Source organism: Epinephelus moara, chromosome 4 (genome assembly GCF_006386435.1).
Source record: "Epinephelus moara isolate mb chromosome 4, YSFRI_EMoa_1.0, whole genome shotgun sequence".
NCBI classification, from domain to species: Eukaryota; Metazoa; Chordata; class Actinopteri; order Perciformes; family Serranidae; genus Epinephelus; species Epinephelus moara.
In genome coordinates, this window is record NC_065509.1 from 28,631,692 (window position 1) to 28,651,241 (window position 19,550).

The 19,550-nt window shown below is 40.1% G+C and overlaps 1 protein-coding gene across 1 annotated transcript; it reads left to right on the forward strand.

The window, feature by feature from the left end:
- The first annotated feature begins 6,304 nt into the window (after window positions 1-6,304).
- Window positions 6,305-18,792, forward strand: sash3 (SAM and SH3 domain containing 3). The gene is made up of 8 exons (XM_050043091.1): window positions 6,305-6,490; window positions 8,734-8,829; window positions 10,282-10,416; window positions 11,764-11,899; window positions 13,698-13,855; window positions 15,402-15,614; window positions 15,718-15,862; window positions 17,990-18,792. Exons 1-8 carry the CDS (start codon window positions 6,428-6,430, stop codon window positions 18,253-18,255), a joined length of 1,212 nt encoding a protein of 403 aa, XP_049899048.1. The 5' UTR covers window positions 6,305-6,427; the 3' UTR covers window positions 18,256-18,792.
- Window positions 18,793-19,550: the final 758 nt, after the last annotated feature.

The following is a 19,550-nucleotide window of genomic DNA, read 5'->3' on the forward strand; positions in this document are numbered from 1 at the left end:
TACTACGCTGGGTGGGAAAAGTAAGCTCATCCCTGATGAGGTCAACCACAAACATTCTCCCTGCACGATCAAGCCGGTAGCGTCTTATTAAATCACTGTCGTTCAATATACGGAGAATATCTCTCCTTCCTCTCTGTCTTTCCGCCATCTTCTCTGTCTAAGACACTCTTAGGCTTCTTAAAAGTCCTCCTCCCTCCTCTTAACAGTTTTTCACCTTAGGAGCTCTCTTAAGGCCTAAGATGCTTTGTGAATAACTTTTTTCTTACTAAGGGAAAATTCTAAGAAAAATCTTAGAATTCGAGGAATTCTAAGATTTTTCTTAGAATGACGTCACTAAGAGCTACTTTTAGTCTTAGGATTCTTTGTGAATACGGGCTCAGATAGCTAGCTAAGAGCTACGTTAAGACGGCTGGCTTAGAGCGAACGTTAAGATAGCTAGCTAAGAGCTAACGTTAAGATAGCTAGCTAAGAGCTAAAGTTAGCTACTGAGTTGTTCTTCAGTTGCCAGCTGACTAGGGGAGATTGAAGTTTCCTCAAGGTTAACACGTTACTCAACCATCTCTGGTTTCCTTCACAATATGGGCAAAAATCGGGACAAATATTGTGACCCTGTGATGCCAAAGTTTTGATAGCTGTAACTGTAGTGTAACGTAGAGCTCTGTCTGTAAAGCACTTACACCTCATTTGACAACACTTAGTCGACACTTGGTGGAAGAAGTACTCAGATCTTTCACTAAAGTAAAAGAAGCAATACTACAGTGTTCAAGACTGTACTTAAAGTTCAAAAGTATTAGCATCAAAATTTAAAGTACCAAAAGTAAAAGTACACATTATGCAGAATATCCCATTTCATTATTATATGTTAGGTTATATAATTGGATTATCTATCTATTTAAATATCTAATAATGTATGTATCTCTTTAATGTTACCTTTGGTAAAGGTTGTGTTCATTTTAATTACTTTGTGTAGCTTAATTGATAATACATCATCATTTATTTGTTGATTATATTTAGTATTATGGATTTCAATCTGCAGAGTAACTAAAGCTGTCAGATGTGGTAATGTAGTGGAGTAAAAAGTACAATACTTCCCTCTGATATGTAGTGGAGTAGAAGTAGAAAGTAGCAGAAAAAGGAAATACTACCTCAAAATTTTACTTAAAGGTCCATAATCATCTGAAAGTAAAAGTGTTTTTGTTGCCTTAGAATGAGCTGTTCATATCTACATATGGAGTGGGTCCTCTCCACTCAGTCTACCGTGTTGTTCTACAGTAGCCCAGAACAGACAAATGAAACACTGGCTATAAATAGGGCCATTCACATGTCACGTTTTTTGCATCGGCCATCATAGTCCTCCTGCACACTTGGGAGAAGTTTCATTTCTGCAACCTCACTGCTAAATGCAACTAAACCTACACACTGGGCCTGTAAGTACAGTACTTGAGTAAATGTACCTTGTTACTTTCCACTACTGATTATAAGTATCAGTACATTGATATTTGGCACTTTAATGTTTCATCTGGTAAAGCTGAGGCTGATTTTTAAACACTGAATTTAGGAAAAGAGATCGCACTTCAGCAATGGGATTCTCAGTGGAGTGCTAAACCGAAATCCAGTGAATTTATTCAAAGAAATGAAAAGGGAGCACATCTCAAGTCTTCAAGTCAAGGAGGACAAAATACTATTTTTGGAGTATGTTTACTGATTTTAAATGCGTAATCTACTGCTGTGTAGCTTAATGTAGTATATTTCAACCAGGAGAGACAGAAGATTTAAATAAAGATAATGTTTAATACAGAATATGAGTGTACAGATTAACAGATAATATGTGCCAATTAAGATTTAACAGAAGTCTTTGGAGCTTGGACACCAGAGGGAGATATTTGGGGATCAAGGGACATCTGACCAGCAGCAAGATAAATCCCCCCATGGAGTCCATACGCTGGTGGTGGTGGTGGTGGTGGCTGCTGACTCTGAGGCTGATGACTGCTGAGGCGGTTGAGGCTCTGAATACGTAAAGACTAGGTGGTGATGGAGAGGTGGAGGGCGCACACGACAGCAGTAAGACAGACCTATGGCAGAGAAAGAACCATATTTAAAATAAGGGAGCAGTACAATGAGAACCTGACAGATCTGGACAATGACACCTAGAGATAGTGAGTAAGCATGCATCAGGTACATCTCTTGTTTCGTAGTACAACACATGTTTGTGTTTACAAGTCATTTTTTCTCAAATGAGAGATACCATTATCTGCTGTAACTTTGTTAGCCCTCACCTACTGTACCAATGGAAATCTGCCCACACAGATACAATCCTTAAACTGTTTTATTTATCAGTGTTCTTTTTGTAGTGTGTTAATATAATCAACAAACAAAGCGTATTGGAAACATACATGATATTTGGAAATTTCTGTACAAATTACAGCTATTAAAAATTGTAGACCTGTTTTGATGATATGGTAAGATTATCACTGTTTTGTAACCGCTATCAAAGTAAAGTAAGTATGATAAAAACATTTTAATAAGGTGTCAGAACACAGTGTAACACCACCTGTTGCAAGTCTAAGCTAAGTTAGCCAGCTGTGGTAGCTTCATATCACAGCCTAAAGTCAGGAAAATCCCCTGACTCTATTGACCCGAGGACATGTTTTATAATCCTCACTAGTCTATATTTCTACAGAGACTGCATTTAACAACACTTGATATTAAAACAGCTGTGAGCACATCTTGCGGTTTTACTTCTCCCACATGTGAAGAGCTCATGCCGGCAATCGGTCATATGGCAACTCCTCTATCAGCACGTCTTGAAGGTGTGAATGCAGTGGCATCACACCACACCCTGCATGTGCCTGCATGCTCTTGTCGAACATCACTAAAAGCACATGAAGAAACAGAAAGTTGGACAGCACTCAGAGAAGGCACGATCATCCATATCCGTTTGGGGTTTCTGGTAAAGAGGCCTGAAAAAGAGGAACGACAAGTATGAGATCACTGTTCTCTAAACAAACGTCTCTTCTGCTGTGTTTTTTGTTGTGTAGTTACTGTTACATTTCAGCATCTTTATATGTAATCATCACCAGTGATCAGTGGTGGAAAGTAGCTTAAGTACATTTACTCAAAGGTGCCCTGTGGAGTTTTTTTTGCAAACAGCTAAAGTCAAGTTTATATTCAGTTATTTGTTAAAAAAACCCGTGATAAAATCCCTGGCTTACTTATTAAACATAGCAAGCAGATTTTTAAAAAATGTATTTGGAAATCCTGTATTGTTTACATCCATGTTTGCTAGCTGGCAGTCGTCGTCTTCACTGCCTTAGTCATCCCACCAGTCGACCACAAGCATATGCACACGCTTCATACAGTAACCCAGTGTTTCCTATGCACTGATTTATTTAATCTCGTTTTATGTTTTGTGCCTGTAGCACAGTCACTCAGCCTCTTATTGCCTTACCCTCTCTTTGTTTGTCAGACTACAAATGAGACAAGAATTAGCGAGCTAGCCACCGCAGGGTCTCTCCGCCTCACTCCCTGCCTCTGTGGACTGTTTCTCAGTGAGGAAAACAGGGAGGTGTTTGGAAGAACTTTGGTTGGTAGCTGTAGGGGCTTGAATTCAGCCAGGGCAGGTTTTTAGGTTAGGTTCTTTAATGTCCCCAGGGGGATAATTGTTTTCACACATCATTGTTGGTTTCAGGGCAGCATACACAACATATAACAGATAACAGACCCTCTTCCCACATATTCCCCAGATAACAAATAACAAATAACCCTCTCCCACACATACCACAGAGCTGCTGCCTACTCTTCTCCCGGTGAGGTGGTCTGTAGTGGTGCAAAGTGAGGCAGAGAACACACTATGATTGGAGGCTCTAGCTTACGTTGGCTAAACCTACAGAAACATGAATTTGAAGTTGTAGCTGTGAGCCTTTAGCTCCAGTTAGCAGAAGGCTAAAGTATTAGCAACAGTTTCTCTTCATCTCTGAAACGCTTTGCTGATATTGATATTTTTTTATTTTGTTTATTGTCAGACTCTCTTTTAGACTTTTTTTTATAAGTCCGTCCTTCTTTTTTGGGTTGCTATTCCAGTGTAGGCAGTTGTTGCCTACACTGGAATAGCAACTTTCTCTGCAGGATTGTCCACGATTGAATCAGGCTTTCCCCAAACGGACATGCATGTACTGTATATCTGCATTTGTAGAACAGCCAGTAGGGCTGAATCCAAATGTCCGGACTTCACTGCACTTGCAGATTCGCGGACTTTATGGCCACGTTCCTGGGAAGTACGAGAGTGCTGAGGGCTGTCCATATCCACAATTTCTCCAGTCCACAAGGGACCTGAAGTTGACTTTCTGCAGACTTCCAGAGAGTCCACTTGGGGTGCCGACTTCAGCAGATTTCACTGACTTAATTGCCCACATTTCATTCAAATATAGACGTGACAAGGTCGTATTTTTCATTTCTTTTTTTTTTTTTTTTCCATAGCTGACTAAAAAACCAAAACTTATGTAAAACAGTTACTGTAGCCTGTTAAAACAACACTTGAAACGTGAAGGCCAGAAATAACATTCAGCCACATCACAATACAGAAATATATAGAAATACAGGCTACAGAGGGGAATCAAAAGTGAAGTCTGCAAGGGCTCAGTCCACAAGTCCAGCAGAGGGTGGACACTTGGATTCAGTCTAAGAACACCCTCTCTCTGTAATGACCTGTGATTGACCAGAGTCTCCCGTCATGGACTACATATTCTAAAGCCTGAAAACAGAACGAAGAGAAGGTGTGGAATTTTAGTTTTCTCTGCGACCACTTAAATTACAACATGCTCAGAGTTAATTATGGGATTTTTGCCCAATGAAGCTGAATTTAAACTGCCTACCCCAGCTTTAAGTGCAAATTTATGGACATTTTCTGGTACTTTACACCTCTAATCCACTACAGTTTAGACATGGCTGCTATAGTCACTAGTTATTTTACATATAAAAATTGTACATTCAAAGCATACGATCACTTTATAAAATACTTTACCTTTTGACACTTTATACATTTTTCTGATAATACTTATGTTCTGTTACTAACGTTATATGTCGATTGCATTATATTCACTTGAAATGAAGAATTTTTATGTTTCTATAGTTTAGTATTGCTACTTTTACTCAACCAAAGTATCTGAATCCTTCCTCAGCCACTACCTGTGAGGTGTCAGGTAACCTCAGATGAAATCAGAATCTGCTGCTTATTGTTTTTGTCCCTTGAAGATCTGCAGACAGATCTGGTTTGTTGCCAGCCTTCAGCCTGAGCGACAGGAAACTAAAATAGGGCATGCTCATATCATGTGGTTTGCTACCCCACCAAAATAACAAGCTAAAGTTGACTTACATTTTACTTCCCCCTCTGCCTCTGCTACCTTGTCCTGCAGGCTGAGTGTACATCCAAACACACGCACATCGCTGTGACTCACTCAAGTTGTTTTTGTCTTAATTGTCTGTTTTGGATTGTTTTCACAGAGTCAGCATGTGTCTGGACTTTTGCAACTCATTTGTCTCAGAAAACACTTTTTGTATAAATGTCCTCTGGTGGACATTTGATCTGGTGGACTGTCTGATCGCCAGTTTGTGGTGTTGTTGTGACCTCCTGTAGCTGCGGCGGCCTCCTCTGCTGCAGCTGCAAAGCTGTTAACTGAGTTTCTAAATATGTCATCTTTAGATTTCTTTCACTTCCACACTTCAGGTGCAATGACAAATATGTGCTCATTTGAGAGTGATGGCTAAACGACGGACAAAAAACATTGACACAGAGCTGATGACAACTCAGACGTTGCTGTGTTGCATGATAGTGATCTTTCCCTACTTCAACATTTTGCTGAAGTTGGAAACTGATGTCTGTGGGAGTAGAAATGTTGTAACACAGTGACACTGCAGCGAGAGATGACACGCTTTTAAACGACTGCTCCTTATTGATGATTCTTTACAGAGCTTTTATCTGACTGAACATACATGTGTAAATATGAGTAGGAAGAGGTCGATTATTAAGCAAGATTAAAATACTTTCTTCTAATTTTTATCAGCTGATCTGTATTAACAGTCAAAACTGAGCTGTGATGACATTTTCATGAACTGTTTCTTGTGTGTCAATTGAGTTTGCCACAGAGAGTTTGTAGCATGCAAGGCTAAGAAGTACATGTACCAAACCCACTGGCCTCTGTGTAAACCAGAGGGCCAAAAACAGGGTTTTCCTCTTCAGTTTCTGTGTGGCCACGTGACTTCCTCTCTGCTTCTGCACTCTGCTCTGCTGCAGTGGAGTGCAGCTCTACCTTTTTTTTTTGCTCTGACAACTCTGGCGGTGACAGCACAGTGACAGTAACCCTCTCTGATAAAGACCGGTGTACCGCTCTCACAGCTTTTTGTCCAGGGAGATCTCTGTCCGCTGAAGAAGATGTTGAGGCGAAGGCCTTCGAATGCCTCGGAGAAAGAGCAGGTGCAGGGGCAGAAGAAAAAGGTGAGTTTTTGGTTATTTGATTGTTTTAGAAAGTTTAAAGTGAGTGTGCTGAAATTGAGCCTTTATAAGAGTTAATATTATAGGTTGTGATTGTGACCATGTCTTTATCACACACTTGAAAACACTTGAAACACTTAATCCTTACATTTCAACATCTCACACAGCTGCCTTTGTGTGCACATCATCTCAACACAGGATGTCTGCTCACGTTTGTGCAAACCTTTGTGGTGAAGCTCAATGAACCACACACAAAAACACACACAGCTCAAAGCTCAGTGCGATCGTTTAATTTAAAACAGATTATTTTTTAAGTGTCTTTCTGGCGTTAATGTACCCCTGGTGCTCTTTTAGAAAAGTAAAGTTCCTCTATTCTGGCAGGGTGAATCATTGCTGCAGATGTAGTTTGAGTCATCGCAGGCTCTGTGGCTTCTGGTGCCTTCGTCTCCAGCAGCCACCATGACAGCGAGCCTCCCACGCTCAACACCAGTGCCCTTATTTTCCATCAACATCTCCCCTCCTGTGGTCTAATTCTCGCCTTGTCATTACACACCTCATTGTCTTTGTTCTCGGCAATCGTTTCCTAACACACAGTTGTCAGCAGTGATGATCGAGGCTGGGGAACATCATTGCTCCACGACACGAGTCACCGCTCTGCGATTATCAGCCGTAATAGAAGATTGATTTATCTGAAAGCTTTGTGGCTTTTTTAGGGAGGAGAAGTGTGGCGGGAAAAACAGACATTTACCAGCAAAACTCGTAATGGCCTCATCATAATGAAGGTCATTTGTTCCCTTGACTGCACTGGTGGTTAAATACCCCAGGTTAGACGCAGACGGAGACCACCAGCCGCCAGCATTGGCTGGGTGTCTGCAACGATTGGTTGCCAGCAGTTGCTCAAGCTGTGCCTGTTTCCTGTGGTTTCTACAAAGAATCGAGAAGGATGAGCTGTGATAAGATCATGCACAGCGACGTGCAGTTACATGGAAAATTAGACAAAGAGTTTCCACTAAAGATAGAAGGAACTGCAAGATGTGAAAATTATGCAAAAGTGTAAAAACGTACAGCTTCTTTGTTTTAAAACAAATCTGAATTTTAAGCACGTAAAAACAGACATGCAGACTTGAAGTCAAAGGATTGACATGATTAATCAGCAGCTACTTTTATATTTGATTAATCTTTTAAGTCACTTTCCAAGTATAAATGCCAAAAATCTCTCAGTTCCACCTCCTCAGTTATAAAAATAAAGTTTTGTGAAGTTGTCAATTGAATTGGTTTGAGAAAACGAGAAATTTGGGTGTTGTTTTGGGTGTCAGGAAAGTGTGAGAAGCAGTATTCATAATTTTCTGACACTTTTTATTGACCAAATGATTAATCGAGAAAATAATCTGCAGGTCATGTTTGTCACAATACTTGAATTTCTATGTTTGATAGAATACCTTTAAAAAATGTCAATATATGATACCAAAAGTTAAATATGACAAGGCTAGAACATGACCACAACGACTTTTATGTTCTTGGTTAGTAGCAGAGATCAGCAGAATGTCTGTGGTAAACAATAACAATAAGTGAGGGCTAGAAAACCCATGACATGTAACTTTAAAATACTAAATATCAATGAATGTATCAATGAATCAATATTTTTGACAACACTACCCTCAGTTCTACCTCCTCAATCATGAAGATGAAACTTTGTAAATTTGTAAATTGAGTTGCTTGGAGAAAACAAGAGATGTCAGGAAAGTTTGAGAAGCAGTACTCACAGTTCTCTGACACTTTATTAACCAAACAGTTAACAGGTAAAATAATTTGCAGAGAATGCAAGAGAGACTTTATTCCCATCTAGACACATGTATCCTCATGCTGGCATCAAGTTCAGTGATTACTGTGATTTGTTTAAAACAGAAGAGACAAACATCTAATGTGCTAAAGTCTTATGAAAACAGACTGTTTATTACAGACTCATGAATCACCACACATCATTTCCTTTGTGTTTCCTGCTAAACTACATTTATACCTTTTTTAGCCACAGTGCCGACTGCAACACGCAGACATTTAATGACTGATTCATGACTTTATCTTTGATATCTGTGAGTGCAGACATGAGCAGTTGTTCCCCCTGCAGAGTGTTTCTGTTCACACATTTGAAGAGATAAGAATATACCGTGTGCACAACCATGACATGACCGTTATCAGTGTTGCACTACAACTGACGTTTCTGTCTTTGTGTTTTTGTGTTAATCCAGCTCACTCTGCAGAGGTCCAGCAGCTTCAAGGATTTCATGAAGCACAAGCCCACCTCTCCTGTGGTGTCAGAGAAGGAGTTCAGCCTGGAGGAGACTGTGAGTCGGACTCTTCTCAAACCGACACACAAAAACACATCATCAAACATACAAAACATCACTGTTTCAAAAAGTAGAAGTAAACAAACTCTTTGTGTTTCGAGTTCCTAAGTGACAGATCTTCCATCACGTACTTCCTCATTCGTCCTGCTGTGACCATTTCCCCCAAATCCTAAATGACATCCAGAGGAGACTAAAGTGCACAAAGGACAAGTAGAAATTGTTATCAGTTTCAGCTGTTAACAGAAGTGCACAGTTTGTGCTTCCTTATTCAACACACTGCTGATGCTGCTGCAGCACCACGTGTGGGCGAATGTTAACACTTTATAATTCACAGAACTTGAATAACTTCCCAGTAACATTCTGAGCACCCTCAGTGGAAGTTGGAGGACAAAACAGTGTAGAAGTGAAGAAGACGAGAGGAAGTAAGAACGAGAAGCATTGCACAGAGCCCAGATGACAGCAGCATGCAGACAGGATGTCCGCTAGTCTCTCAAGCAGAGAGCCTCTGTGTCAGTCAGAAAGTTGCAGGAGCAGCAAGCACTTAACCTGCAGGTCGCCGCTCAGAGAAGTTAGCCATTTGTTATTCAATATTATGCATTTATATTTCTATATTCAACATTTATGTCCCTTTCATTTCCTCTCTGTGGCAGCTGTGTGCAGAGTACTGCAGATTAAAGTGCATTAAAATCTTGAAAATTTTAAGTTTTACGTGAGAATTTGAGTGCTGAGTGCTGTGTAAAAATCACACAAGAAAACAGCTTTTACAAACTCGGCTACAGTTAACTATAATGGACATTAACTATAATAAAATAAACTAATAGCAGCCAGTTTTAGAAACCACTGAATGATGCTCATCATCAAAGAGTCTAATGCAGCTATCACAAACTATCTCTCTGAATAAATGCTCTCTTCTCTCTAATCTAGCAGCACTTCTGCCTTGTTTGTCTTTGCAAATTAGAGATGACTCGACCTCTGTGTCCTCAAACAGCACAGCGTGTCACAGCATATTATGCTGTAACTAAGTGCCTTCATAAAAATACTGAAAACATCATTAGCTTTCATCACTGAGCCCACGGTGCTCCGCTGCAGACGCACTTATGTTTGGTAATGCTCTCAGAAACTGTTTTGAAGCACCTGGCCGCAATGGAGCGCAGGTGTGTGTGTATGTGTGTGTGTGGGGGGGGGGTATCAGCAATGTGTGGGGGTATGCAAACCTCATTACCACAAAATCTGCTGGTTTTCTAGTTTTTTGAGAAGTGAATACTTGACAGCGATGCCACTGTGAACCACCGTGAGAGCCACATTACGTTGATGGCTTAGTTTGCCCATTTTAAAAAAAATCCCTCAAACTGCACTTCACTCTGGTTTATTTAAATAATGTCGTAGCACGTATCCTGTCATCTCATAACAGCTGTTGACAGATAGTTGATGGTTTTTTACTCTCCTCAGGTGCCAGAGGGTGTGACACCAGAGGAGGCAGTGAAAAGTGGCAGCAAACTGGGAAAGAAATGGCGCAACGTCATCTCACGTACCATGACCCGAAAAACATCCAAGATGGTGCAGAAGGCTCTGGCTGAAGAGGGGGTAAGATCCTGTTTACACTTACAGACACATCATCACAGTATTTGAACAGTAATATACTTGAATAATTTTAAGATAATACCTATAATACGTGATTAAACTCTAAAGGATTGCAGATACAAAAACACAGTTTGACATCTTTACATGAAGCTGTTGTTTTTACAAAAACATTTAACTTGTCTCCATCTAGTGGACAAACGTATGAACTGTGTTTCTTAAAACAAAAGCAGAATGATGGAGGTGGAATGAAACCAAGTACATTTACTCAAGTACTGTACTTAAGTAAATACAAGCGCCTACAATTTGTACTTGAGTATTTCTAGTCCACGTTTCTAGTCCGCTAAAATCCAGAAGGAATCATGGTACTTTTGCTCCCCTACATTTATGTGACAGCCACACACACACAACATATATGTTTAGAAAATGACACACTGCTATAGATTAAACTGACCAACAGTAAATTAAGAAGTTAAAATCATTAACAGTAGAGTATTAATGCACACATCAACAGATCAGTAATATTTAATAATATATACTAGTATACAAGGGCAGAGGTTTCGGTTTTGATACGGTTGGTGGGTGTAGTTCAGTAGAAAGCAAATAGTACCTACAAAAACGAAAAACGAAACTGCTCACAACAAGGTCTGTGAGTAGCCAGGTCATGATTTCTACAAAGACACATTGCTGTTGAGTTTTTCAAATGTGTTTTTTGGCTCTTTGAGCACCACAAGCTGAGTGCCATCTCGTTCCATTATGTTTGAGAGAAGACAGACATCTCTACGGCCGGTATCTCAAACACTCGGCAACTCACACCAAAACCATCTAGATTTATAAATAGCACTACAGGTGAGAATATGTGTATCTGATTTTGAGGTGAAACTTGAGCAGGTATGCAGGCTATTTACTTAAAAGGACAATCTTTTAAGTAAATAGCCTGCATACCTGCTCAAGTTTGGTGTATGTCACATTCAGTTCAGTCTCTAAACTTACAAAACTGGAAATTATTTGTCATTATGAGGTTGTTGTGTGTTATAATAACCTAAATGTCAAACCAGAGTTGATGTTTGAAGCCTTGTGTTATTAAAATGTGGTGTAATGTGTCCTTGAAGCTCTGAGTTCTGTAAAATTAAAGCTTTCCCATAGAGAGGAGTTAAATTATTGAGCCTAACTTAACTAATTCATTTTTCACCTTTTTTTGTCTGATAACCGTTTACTGCGTTTTGTCAGCTTCAGAGCTTAAACTGATTTCTAAGGAAAGCTCCATCATTGACTGTGACTTATTAATAATTAATTGAGAGAACTGAAGGTGACTCGACCTCTGACCTGCCTTGCTGTCCTCTGTGTCTCCAGGGTGAGAGCGGTGAGGAGCTGTCTCCAGTCTCTGCTGATTTTGTTCCAGATTTGAGTGCAGGACAGCGGACGTCCGTGTGCTCCTCAGGGTCAGAGGACACCATGCTCAGCCCCATCACCCGTCAGCTCTCAGGCAGTAAGTCTACACCTGCGTCAGTGTGAGGTTTACAGACTGTGAGTGAGAGTTAAAGGAGGAGGTGGAGGAAGAGAAGTGAGGCAAAGATACTGCAGGCAGTGACACAGATATGATACACATGTTTTTAGATTCAGTGTTAGTAACTCTTCCCATAAATATCATCATCTACAATGTCCATAACTAAATACATTAGCTAAGGATTTAAACAAAAAGTTCCTTACAACTGCAGAACCATGAGAACCTGAGAATCATCACGATTTTATGTTTTCTTCAGTATTAAAGTAATCCAGCGATAGTTGTCTGTACATTCATGAATACAGTGTGAACCAAAAACTGCTGAGAGCTAATTCAGCATATTTTGAATGGTGCTGGTTTGTGAAATGTAAACAGATATAGGCTCAAAGAAGAGCAGGGATCAAGTTGTGTCCCGCAGCTAACTCATTCACTGCATCTGAAATTGAATACTATGCACTACATATTCAGTATTAGAGTTGCAACGATTAATTGATTTTCAACTATTAAAATAGTCACTAAATAATTTAATAATCCATCAATAGGTCTCAGTAATTTTTAAAGAAAAAAGATGATTCTGATTCCAGCTTCTTAAATGTGACTGTTTTTTAGCATCTGTGCTCCTCTGTGACAATAAGAGGGTTATTTTTGGGTTGTGGACAAAACAAGATATTTGAAGGCTTTTGGCAACACTGATTGAATTTTTTCACCATTTTCGGACATTTCAAGAAAATAATTGACAGTTGCAACCGTACCTAATATGTGTACTATCATTCAACAAACTTTTGTGTACATAAGCATTAGCCTTTCACTTCCTGAGAGCCTCCTTGATGGTTGGAGACGGATGGTGCCAACCTCACTTATAAAGGCAATTGAAAAATATATTAGGGAAGTGAAGTCTTTCACACACTTAACATTTAAGCCTTACTGATGTTACAGAGATGTATTGGTTGCTGTTTGTTAGTTAAGTTGTCATCTAATGCTTTACATATGCCTGTATAGTATCCTGTGTTTGCATACTGTAATATTTCACTGGCAATAGTTTGCAATTTACATACTGTTTAGGTTTCTTCTCTTGTATATTGTTTTAGGGTTCTAAATAGCATGTTAGTATAAACCGAATTACAATGCTTATTTACAATAACGCGTAGAAAATCCTTGTGTCACGTACATTAAAATCAAACGGTGCTGAACAGGCGTTGCCTCAGTTAGTTAGTTTTTAGCCACCTAAAAAGAAAAAGAAAAAAAGTCAGTTTATCAGTTAATATCAGTTTAAGTGGGAGCGAGGTTTAGATCCTTTTCACAGACAGTCTTTTACAACGGGTAACTGAAGCTGTCATATCAAAGCCACCAGACCCCACTGGCAAAAACAGTCATTTTACCTAGCAGAACACAGAGTTGCTGGTTTACTGCGGCCTCAATTGGTTTGTGTGAAAGGTAAAGCTAAACATTTAAATATAGCGTTGACTTACACAGATTGAATTCTTTTTTTTTTCTTTTATTTGGAGGCGGCCAAAATCAGTTTTTGCTGCAGCGTTGTCCACAGCAGTATATTGTTCAGCTCCGATAGATTTGGTTTATCAAACATGATAACAAAGTACATATAATAAGCACCAGTTCCATCAGCACAGCTGTATATTTCTCGAACACTGACACTCTGTTTAGTCATAAGCAGATATTTACAGTGTGTCAAAATCTGTGGACATATTTAAAAAAAAACCTCAAACCATCTAGAATCTGAAGGCTGAGGATGACTCTGACGCTGCTTCCTCTCTGTACACCTCAGGTAGCGACAGACAGAGCCTGGACAGCGGATACTGCCAGAGGGACAGCATGAGACTGGAGGAGAACGGCGTCTCTTACAACGGACCCTTCTGTGGTCGAGCTCTGGTCCACACCGACTTCACTCCCAGCCCCTACGACGTGGAGTCGCTCAAACTCCAAGTGAGTCTGCCTCGCTGTGTCTCATTTGGCCCTCGGCCTCTTCTGCCGTCTCGTCTTCTCGTCCTCCAGGGAGCTTGTTAACCGAGTGAAACAAGACGGGTCGACTTGATTATTATTCTTTAAGGCAGAGTTTGAACTACACGACAAACTGAGATAATTTCAGTCTTGATTGTGTCGCTGTAAATTAAACACACAGAGTCTGTGTTTATTCTGAGTGTTTATTCATTCAGCTTTTCATTTTCTCTGCTTTGGCACAAGTGATCATTATTTCTGAGTCATTGTAGAGATGTAGGTTCATTAAACAGTCAGCTCAGAGGAGTATAAAGACTTATATCTATATTAATAAACAGTTTTAGGGGTAACAGATGTAATACTTCACAGTAATATATTACTTCTAGCTGTAACAAAGTAATATAACACAGTACTAACAGGATTTCGGATAACATAATAGCATTTAAAGTGTCACGTACTGCGCTACCACCTGAAATAAAGTATTTATTGTTTTCATTTATCCACACTTCACCACTTCTGCCAGTGCCCCACTAGAAAAATATCGCCCCAAGGTTTGTGTGTATCTTTATATCATTATAGGCTGCGTTATAGAGGTGTTTCGGCTATCAGCACTTCCTGATGATGCTGCACTGTGCGTTAGCATGTTCAGTGTGTTTCCATTCATACACCTAAAATATCTAGAACATCTCCTGTTCTGCTTGTATGTGTAAAGGCTGATTGAAAGCAGCGTGGATTTAAGGGTTGGGCTCTGGGTTGTTTTTTCCTCATCCCAGTGATCGGCACATCTGGGTGATGCCGTCAAATGTCCTTTAGCACGTTGGGTATTTTTCCATTCACATCCCATATAACCAGCCGTCCTCTTCTTATACACAACTGTTTCTCTGGTGCTGTTGCTGACCGGCACACTGGGAACCTCTGGATGGGTATTCTAGCTCTTTTTTGATGGTGTTTCATATGATAGACGCACAAATGTTTTTCCATTTGTCATAATTTAACAGACTGATCCTTTTTCTGCCTGCTCGTCCCTGTGTCCAAGGCTATCTGTTTATTTAAAAAGGTCTTGGCTTTTTAATAGTTCTGTATCGTTGTGCTATTGTTAATATAAACAGGGGATTTTAATACTAACAAAAAGTGAATGCCTTTAGGGGCAGGACCTGCGCTCCGGAGGAGAGCCTTCATTAGGCTGTACAGTATCGTCCACCACTAGACTTGTTCGTTAATGACCTGTAATAAAGTCAAGCTTCTGTGCTTTAATCATCTGCAGTGAAACAACATGGCCTTCATCCATTTGTAATGCCTAGTTGTACCTCTGAGGTAAAGAGACAGTAATATTGTAAAGTAATGTATTTCTTTTAAATGAAAGCAACAAGTAATATTGGATGTATTAAATTTTGAAAACAACTTGCCCAACCCTGTTAATAAATAATCAAACTATTCTTGCTCCCAGCTCTTTTCTTTTGTTCATCCTTTATCTCCTCTCTGATCACATCATCATGACTAAGCCTGGCGTCCATGCGTCATCTCTCTTTTACAGAAAGGAGACATCATCCACATCATCGAGAAGCCCCCCGTGGGGACCTGGACAGGGAAGCTCAACAACAAAGTGGGCTCCTTCAAGTTCATCTACGTCAACCTGCTGCCCGACGAGAGCCCCCCGAGCAGGAGGAGACGCTGCAACAGCAAGAGCAACCGCTCCAAATCCAAGCCCAAAACCCTGGAGGAGGTCCTGGACATCATCGGCCTGACTGTAAGATTCAGTCTGATGACACTGTTTGTGACGCTGCTGCACCTCTACATCATCATCATCATCATGGAGTCTAAATGTTTGTGTTTGCGTTCTTGTGTTTCAGGAGCTGAGTTCTTTGCTGTCCATGCACGGCTTTCAGAGCCTGGAGGACTTCACAGGGCTGAAGGAGTCTCACCTCAACGAGCTGAACATCACAGACCCAGACGAGCGCTCCAAGATCCTGAACGCCACCGAGCTGCTGAGAGACTGTAGGTGCACACACCGCAATAACCTCTCATAATGATGCTGCAATAAAACACACTCCTCTAATCCAGAGTTTCAATCAAATCTGTGAAAAGTGTCCCAGTAATGCTAATTTCAGGTTTTATCTCAGTCGTCAGGTCCAGGCAGTATAAGAAATGTATCTTTGGGGAATATTATATGCTGCTGCTGTCATATCTCTTCTGCCTCAGCTGCATAATTAGCTACATTTTACGGCTCAGTTGCACAGCATTAAACTCACAGTTTGAAGTTCGGCTCAGTGGCTTGTAAGAAATCCTACTCTGATATCTGATATCTGATATTTTGGCTCGTCTGTGCTCCAGATGTGATTTGAACACTGGACCTGGTTAGCAGCTATCGGTTAATAGAGTTTATGGATTAGCTGCAGCGATAGAGTCTTGTATGTACTCGTCAAGTCTTAATTGAATTGAAATGAATGTATGATCAAGAGAAAGTTAAATTTGATGACACACTGCAGGGACTGTAGACACAAGGGAGGAGGCTGTTTGACCCTCTTGTTTTAATGGATTTTAAATTCATTTTTCTCATTAAAAACAGCTACATCAAAAATCCCTCTATTATTATGATTATTAGTAGCAGTAATAAATATTTATTATCAAATTACCAACTAATATCTATTAATATTATTCTATCATTACACTTGGAGATGAAGCCCATCCTTTAATTCCTGACTTTCAACTAGAAGTACATTTTACAGTTTTGCATCCTTCGCTTGTTTTGATGAACAATTGTCTCTCTTGCTAATTTTTATTAGAATTGGAGCTGATTTTGAATGAGAAACTGCAGCTTTTTTCTGAAGATTGACTATTCTGAAATATTCTATAAAAAAGAAAACGTTGATACTTCGTTTTATGAAAGCTGCCACATGGCCTCAGCAAGAAAACAAAACTAAGGCTGCTTTCACACCTGCCCTGTTTGGTTTGGTTCAATCAAACTCAAGTTCGTTTGCCCCCTAAGTGTGGTTAGTTTGGGCAGGTGTGAACACAGCACTCACACTCGGGTGTGCACCAAAACAACCGGACCGAGATCTTCTTGAAGAGGTGGTCTCGGTCTGGTTACAAACAAACTCTGGTGCGGTTCATTTGTGGTGAGAACGTGTTCCGACCTGGATCTGAACCAACTGCAGTCACATGACACATTGTTTGGGTTAAACATGAGCATGTTACAGTCCTGGAGGATTATTAATGTGCACCTCCTCCTGTACTGCCTTAATATGCACATTCAGCACATCCAATGCATCAAAACATTGTTTTCTAGTTGGAGCCGCGCCTCGTTTTCAAACTGTATGGTTTGACTAAAATGAACAATGACAGCAATATAGTCCACGATGAGCAGCGCTAAAATCAACCTGCGTAGTTGTCCCTCCATTGTGACATTAGAAAGTGTCACATTTATCTTGCAAGTGTACTCTTCTTCAGCGTTTTGTTTACTTCTACTACTACTACATAAAGTGTGCTTTTTCAATTGATCCGAACACAAGTGGACAGCTGAGACACATCAGCGTTCACACCTGTGTCTGTCATGTCTGTGTGTCTCCGCTGAACACCTGATTTTGTTACTTCGTACATCACTTATACTAGTAAGTCAAAGAGCACTGCACACAGTTATTATGGCCACACTCTCACCAGCTGCTCGTTAGTCGAATTAGTGTCTGCTTCTATAGGGTAAAACGATGGACAGTCACACAACACTTGGTCAGCTTTGTCCTCAACTTGTAAAAGGGGCATGTAATAGAACGTTGGTGGGCTGTTACCAAAACAACCACAACTTCATGCGTTGATGATGCAATCCTTATCGGCGGATGCCTTAGGGTGCGTTTTTCAACAGAGAAAAGGGCTAATTAATAAATCTCACAAAGATGGAAATTTACTTCATGTAATGTAAAAAAACACAAATCACTTGAGAACTGAACGCACACAAAAAAAAAACCCTACAGTACTTGGAGCATATTTTCAGGATTGATGTTGGTGTATTTGTGTACAGCTCACAGAGCCTGACTGTAGTTTGTCTCTGAGGCTGATGAAGATGAACGGACCTCTCAGAGGGTGGATTGTATTTCTGTATTAAAATGTGATTCTTTCTGCTCCATGTAGCTGACGATGAGTCGGAGCCAGAAGAAGAGGACAGATCTGGGGAGGACGCCAAGGAGCCCAGGGACTCTGGCTGTTTCGAGAGCTCAGAGAACCTGGAGACCGGGCGTGAGGAGCCAAAGACAGAGGAGGAGCTCCAGGATGGAGCATCGGAGGAGCAGACGAACCAGGAGGCAGAGAACCATGAGCAGCAAGAGGAGAACCAAACAGAGCAGCTGGACGCTCTGCAGGAGGAGCTGCAGGAGCTGACGGTGGACGAAGGATCTTGAGAAGTGACGGAGGAACACTTCTTTTATTCCTGGTTTCTCAGGGACTCTGTGGATGGAGGCGTTATGCCATTACAAATGTCTCTTCATTATAAAAGAGCGGACTGATAGGAACACAGTGTAACGTTCACATGCTGTACGAACACGATGGTCTCCGTTTTTCACAGTTTGTTTGAACTGTTGAGTGAGCAGCTCAGTTTCTCTCCGTCTGCCGTGGCTGAGTGCGCTGTTTAAATAAACGCCATGTGTCATTGTTTCAAACTGAGGATATTATGTGAGGTGTCTGTATATGATGGTGCCAATGAAGCATTTAAAAGTCGTCTTCTTCTTTACGACCCTGTCCCAAATGTTTTTACGTTGTTCAGTCTTATACAAATGTGAATGTAAAATATTTTCTCATACTTGTCATGTAACTTGAATTTGTTACTTTCAGTGCCTTTTATTTGTGTTACGAGTTTCTCTTCTATGATTTATGTCACGTGTCATCATGTGGAAGTTTTGTTGCTGTAAATGTTTTTTGAATAAAACATAATTCACTGAGATGTTGTTGATAATGTTTTCAGTGACCCAACCCTCCAGGGGGTTCTGAGGTTAGTCCTCCCAAAGAGAAGTGTTTAGAAACGTGACAAACGACCTGACCATTTTAAATCATTTTAAACAATAATGCTGAACGAAGAGTTCAAAGTTTTGATGGCTGAATCAGTTCAGCGGGCCAGCATGTGATTGAGGATAGCAGAGGAAAAGTGCACACATTAAACAGAATATCTTTTCCATCCATGAAACCAGTAGCTTTCTACAAGTTTTCATGTTTCTGAAGAGCTGCAAACGGACATTTTTCAACAGTTTTTGTAACATACTATACTATGACTTTTTTCATGATTTTCGACGACATACTATACTATGACTTTTTTCATGATTTATGACGACATACTATACTATGACTTTTTTTCATGGTTTTGGACCACATACTATACTATGACCTTTTTTCATGATTTTGGATGACATGCTATACTATGACTTTTTTTCATGATTTGTGACCACATACTATACCATGACTTTTTTTTCATGGTTTTGGACGACATACAATACTATGACTTTTTTTTCATGATTTGTGACCACATACTATACCATGACTTTTTTTTCATGGTTTTGGACCACATACTATACTATGACTTTTTTTTCAGGAGTTTGGACGACATGCTATACTATGACTTTTTGTCATGGTTTTGGACGACATACTATACTATGACTTTTTGTCATGTTTTGGACGACATACTATACTATGACTTTTTTTCATG

Coding starts and splice junctions, on each gene's coding strand:
- sash3 (XM_050043091.1), top strand. CDS start 6,428: ATGTTGAGGCGAAGGCCTTCGAATGCCTCGGAGAAAGAGCAGGTGCAG. Junction 13,856..15,401: donor TGGAGTCGCTCAAACTCCAA/GTGAGTCTGCCT, acceptor TCTCTTTTACAG/AAAGGAGACATCATCCACAT. Junction 15,863..17,989: donor CACCGAGCTGCTGAGAGACT/GTAGGTGCACAC, acceptor TGCTCCATGTAG/CTGACGATGAGTCGGAGCCA.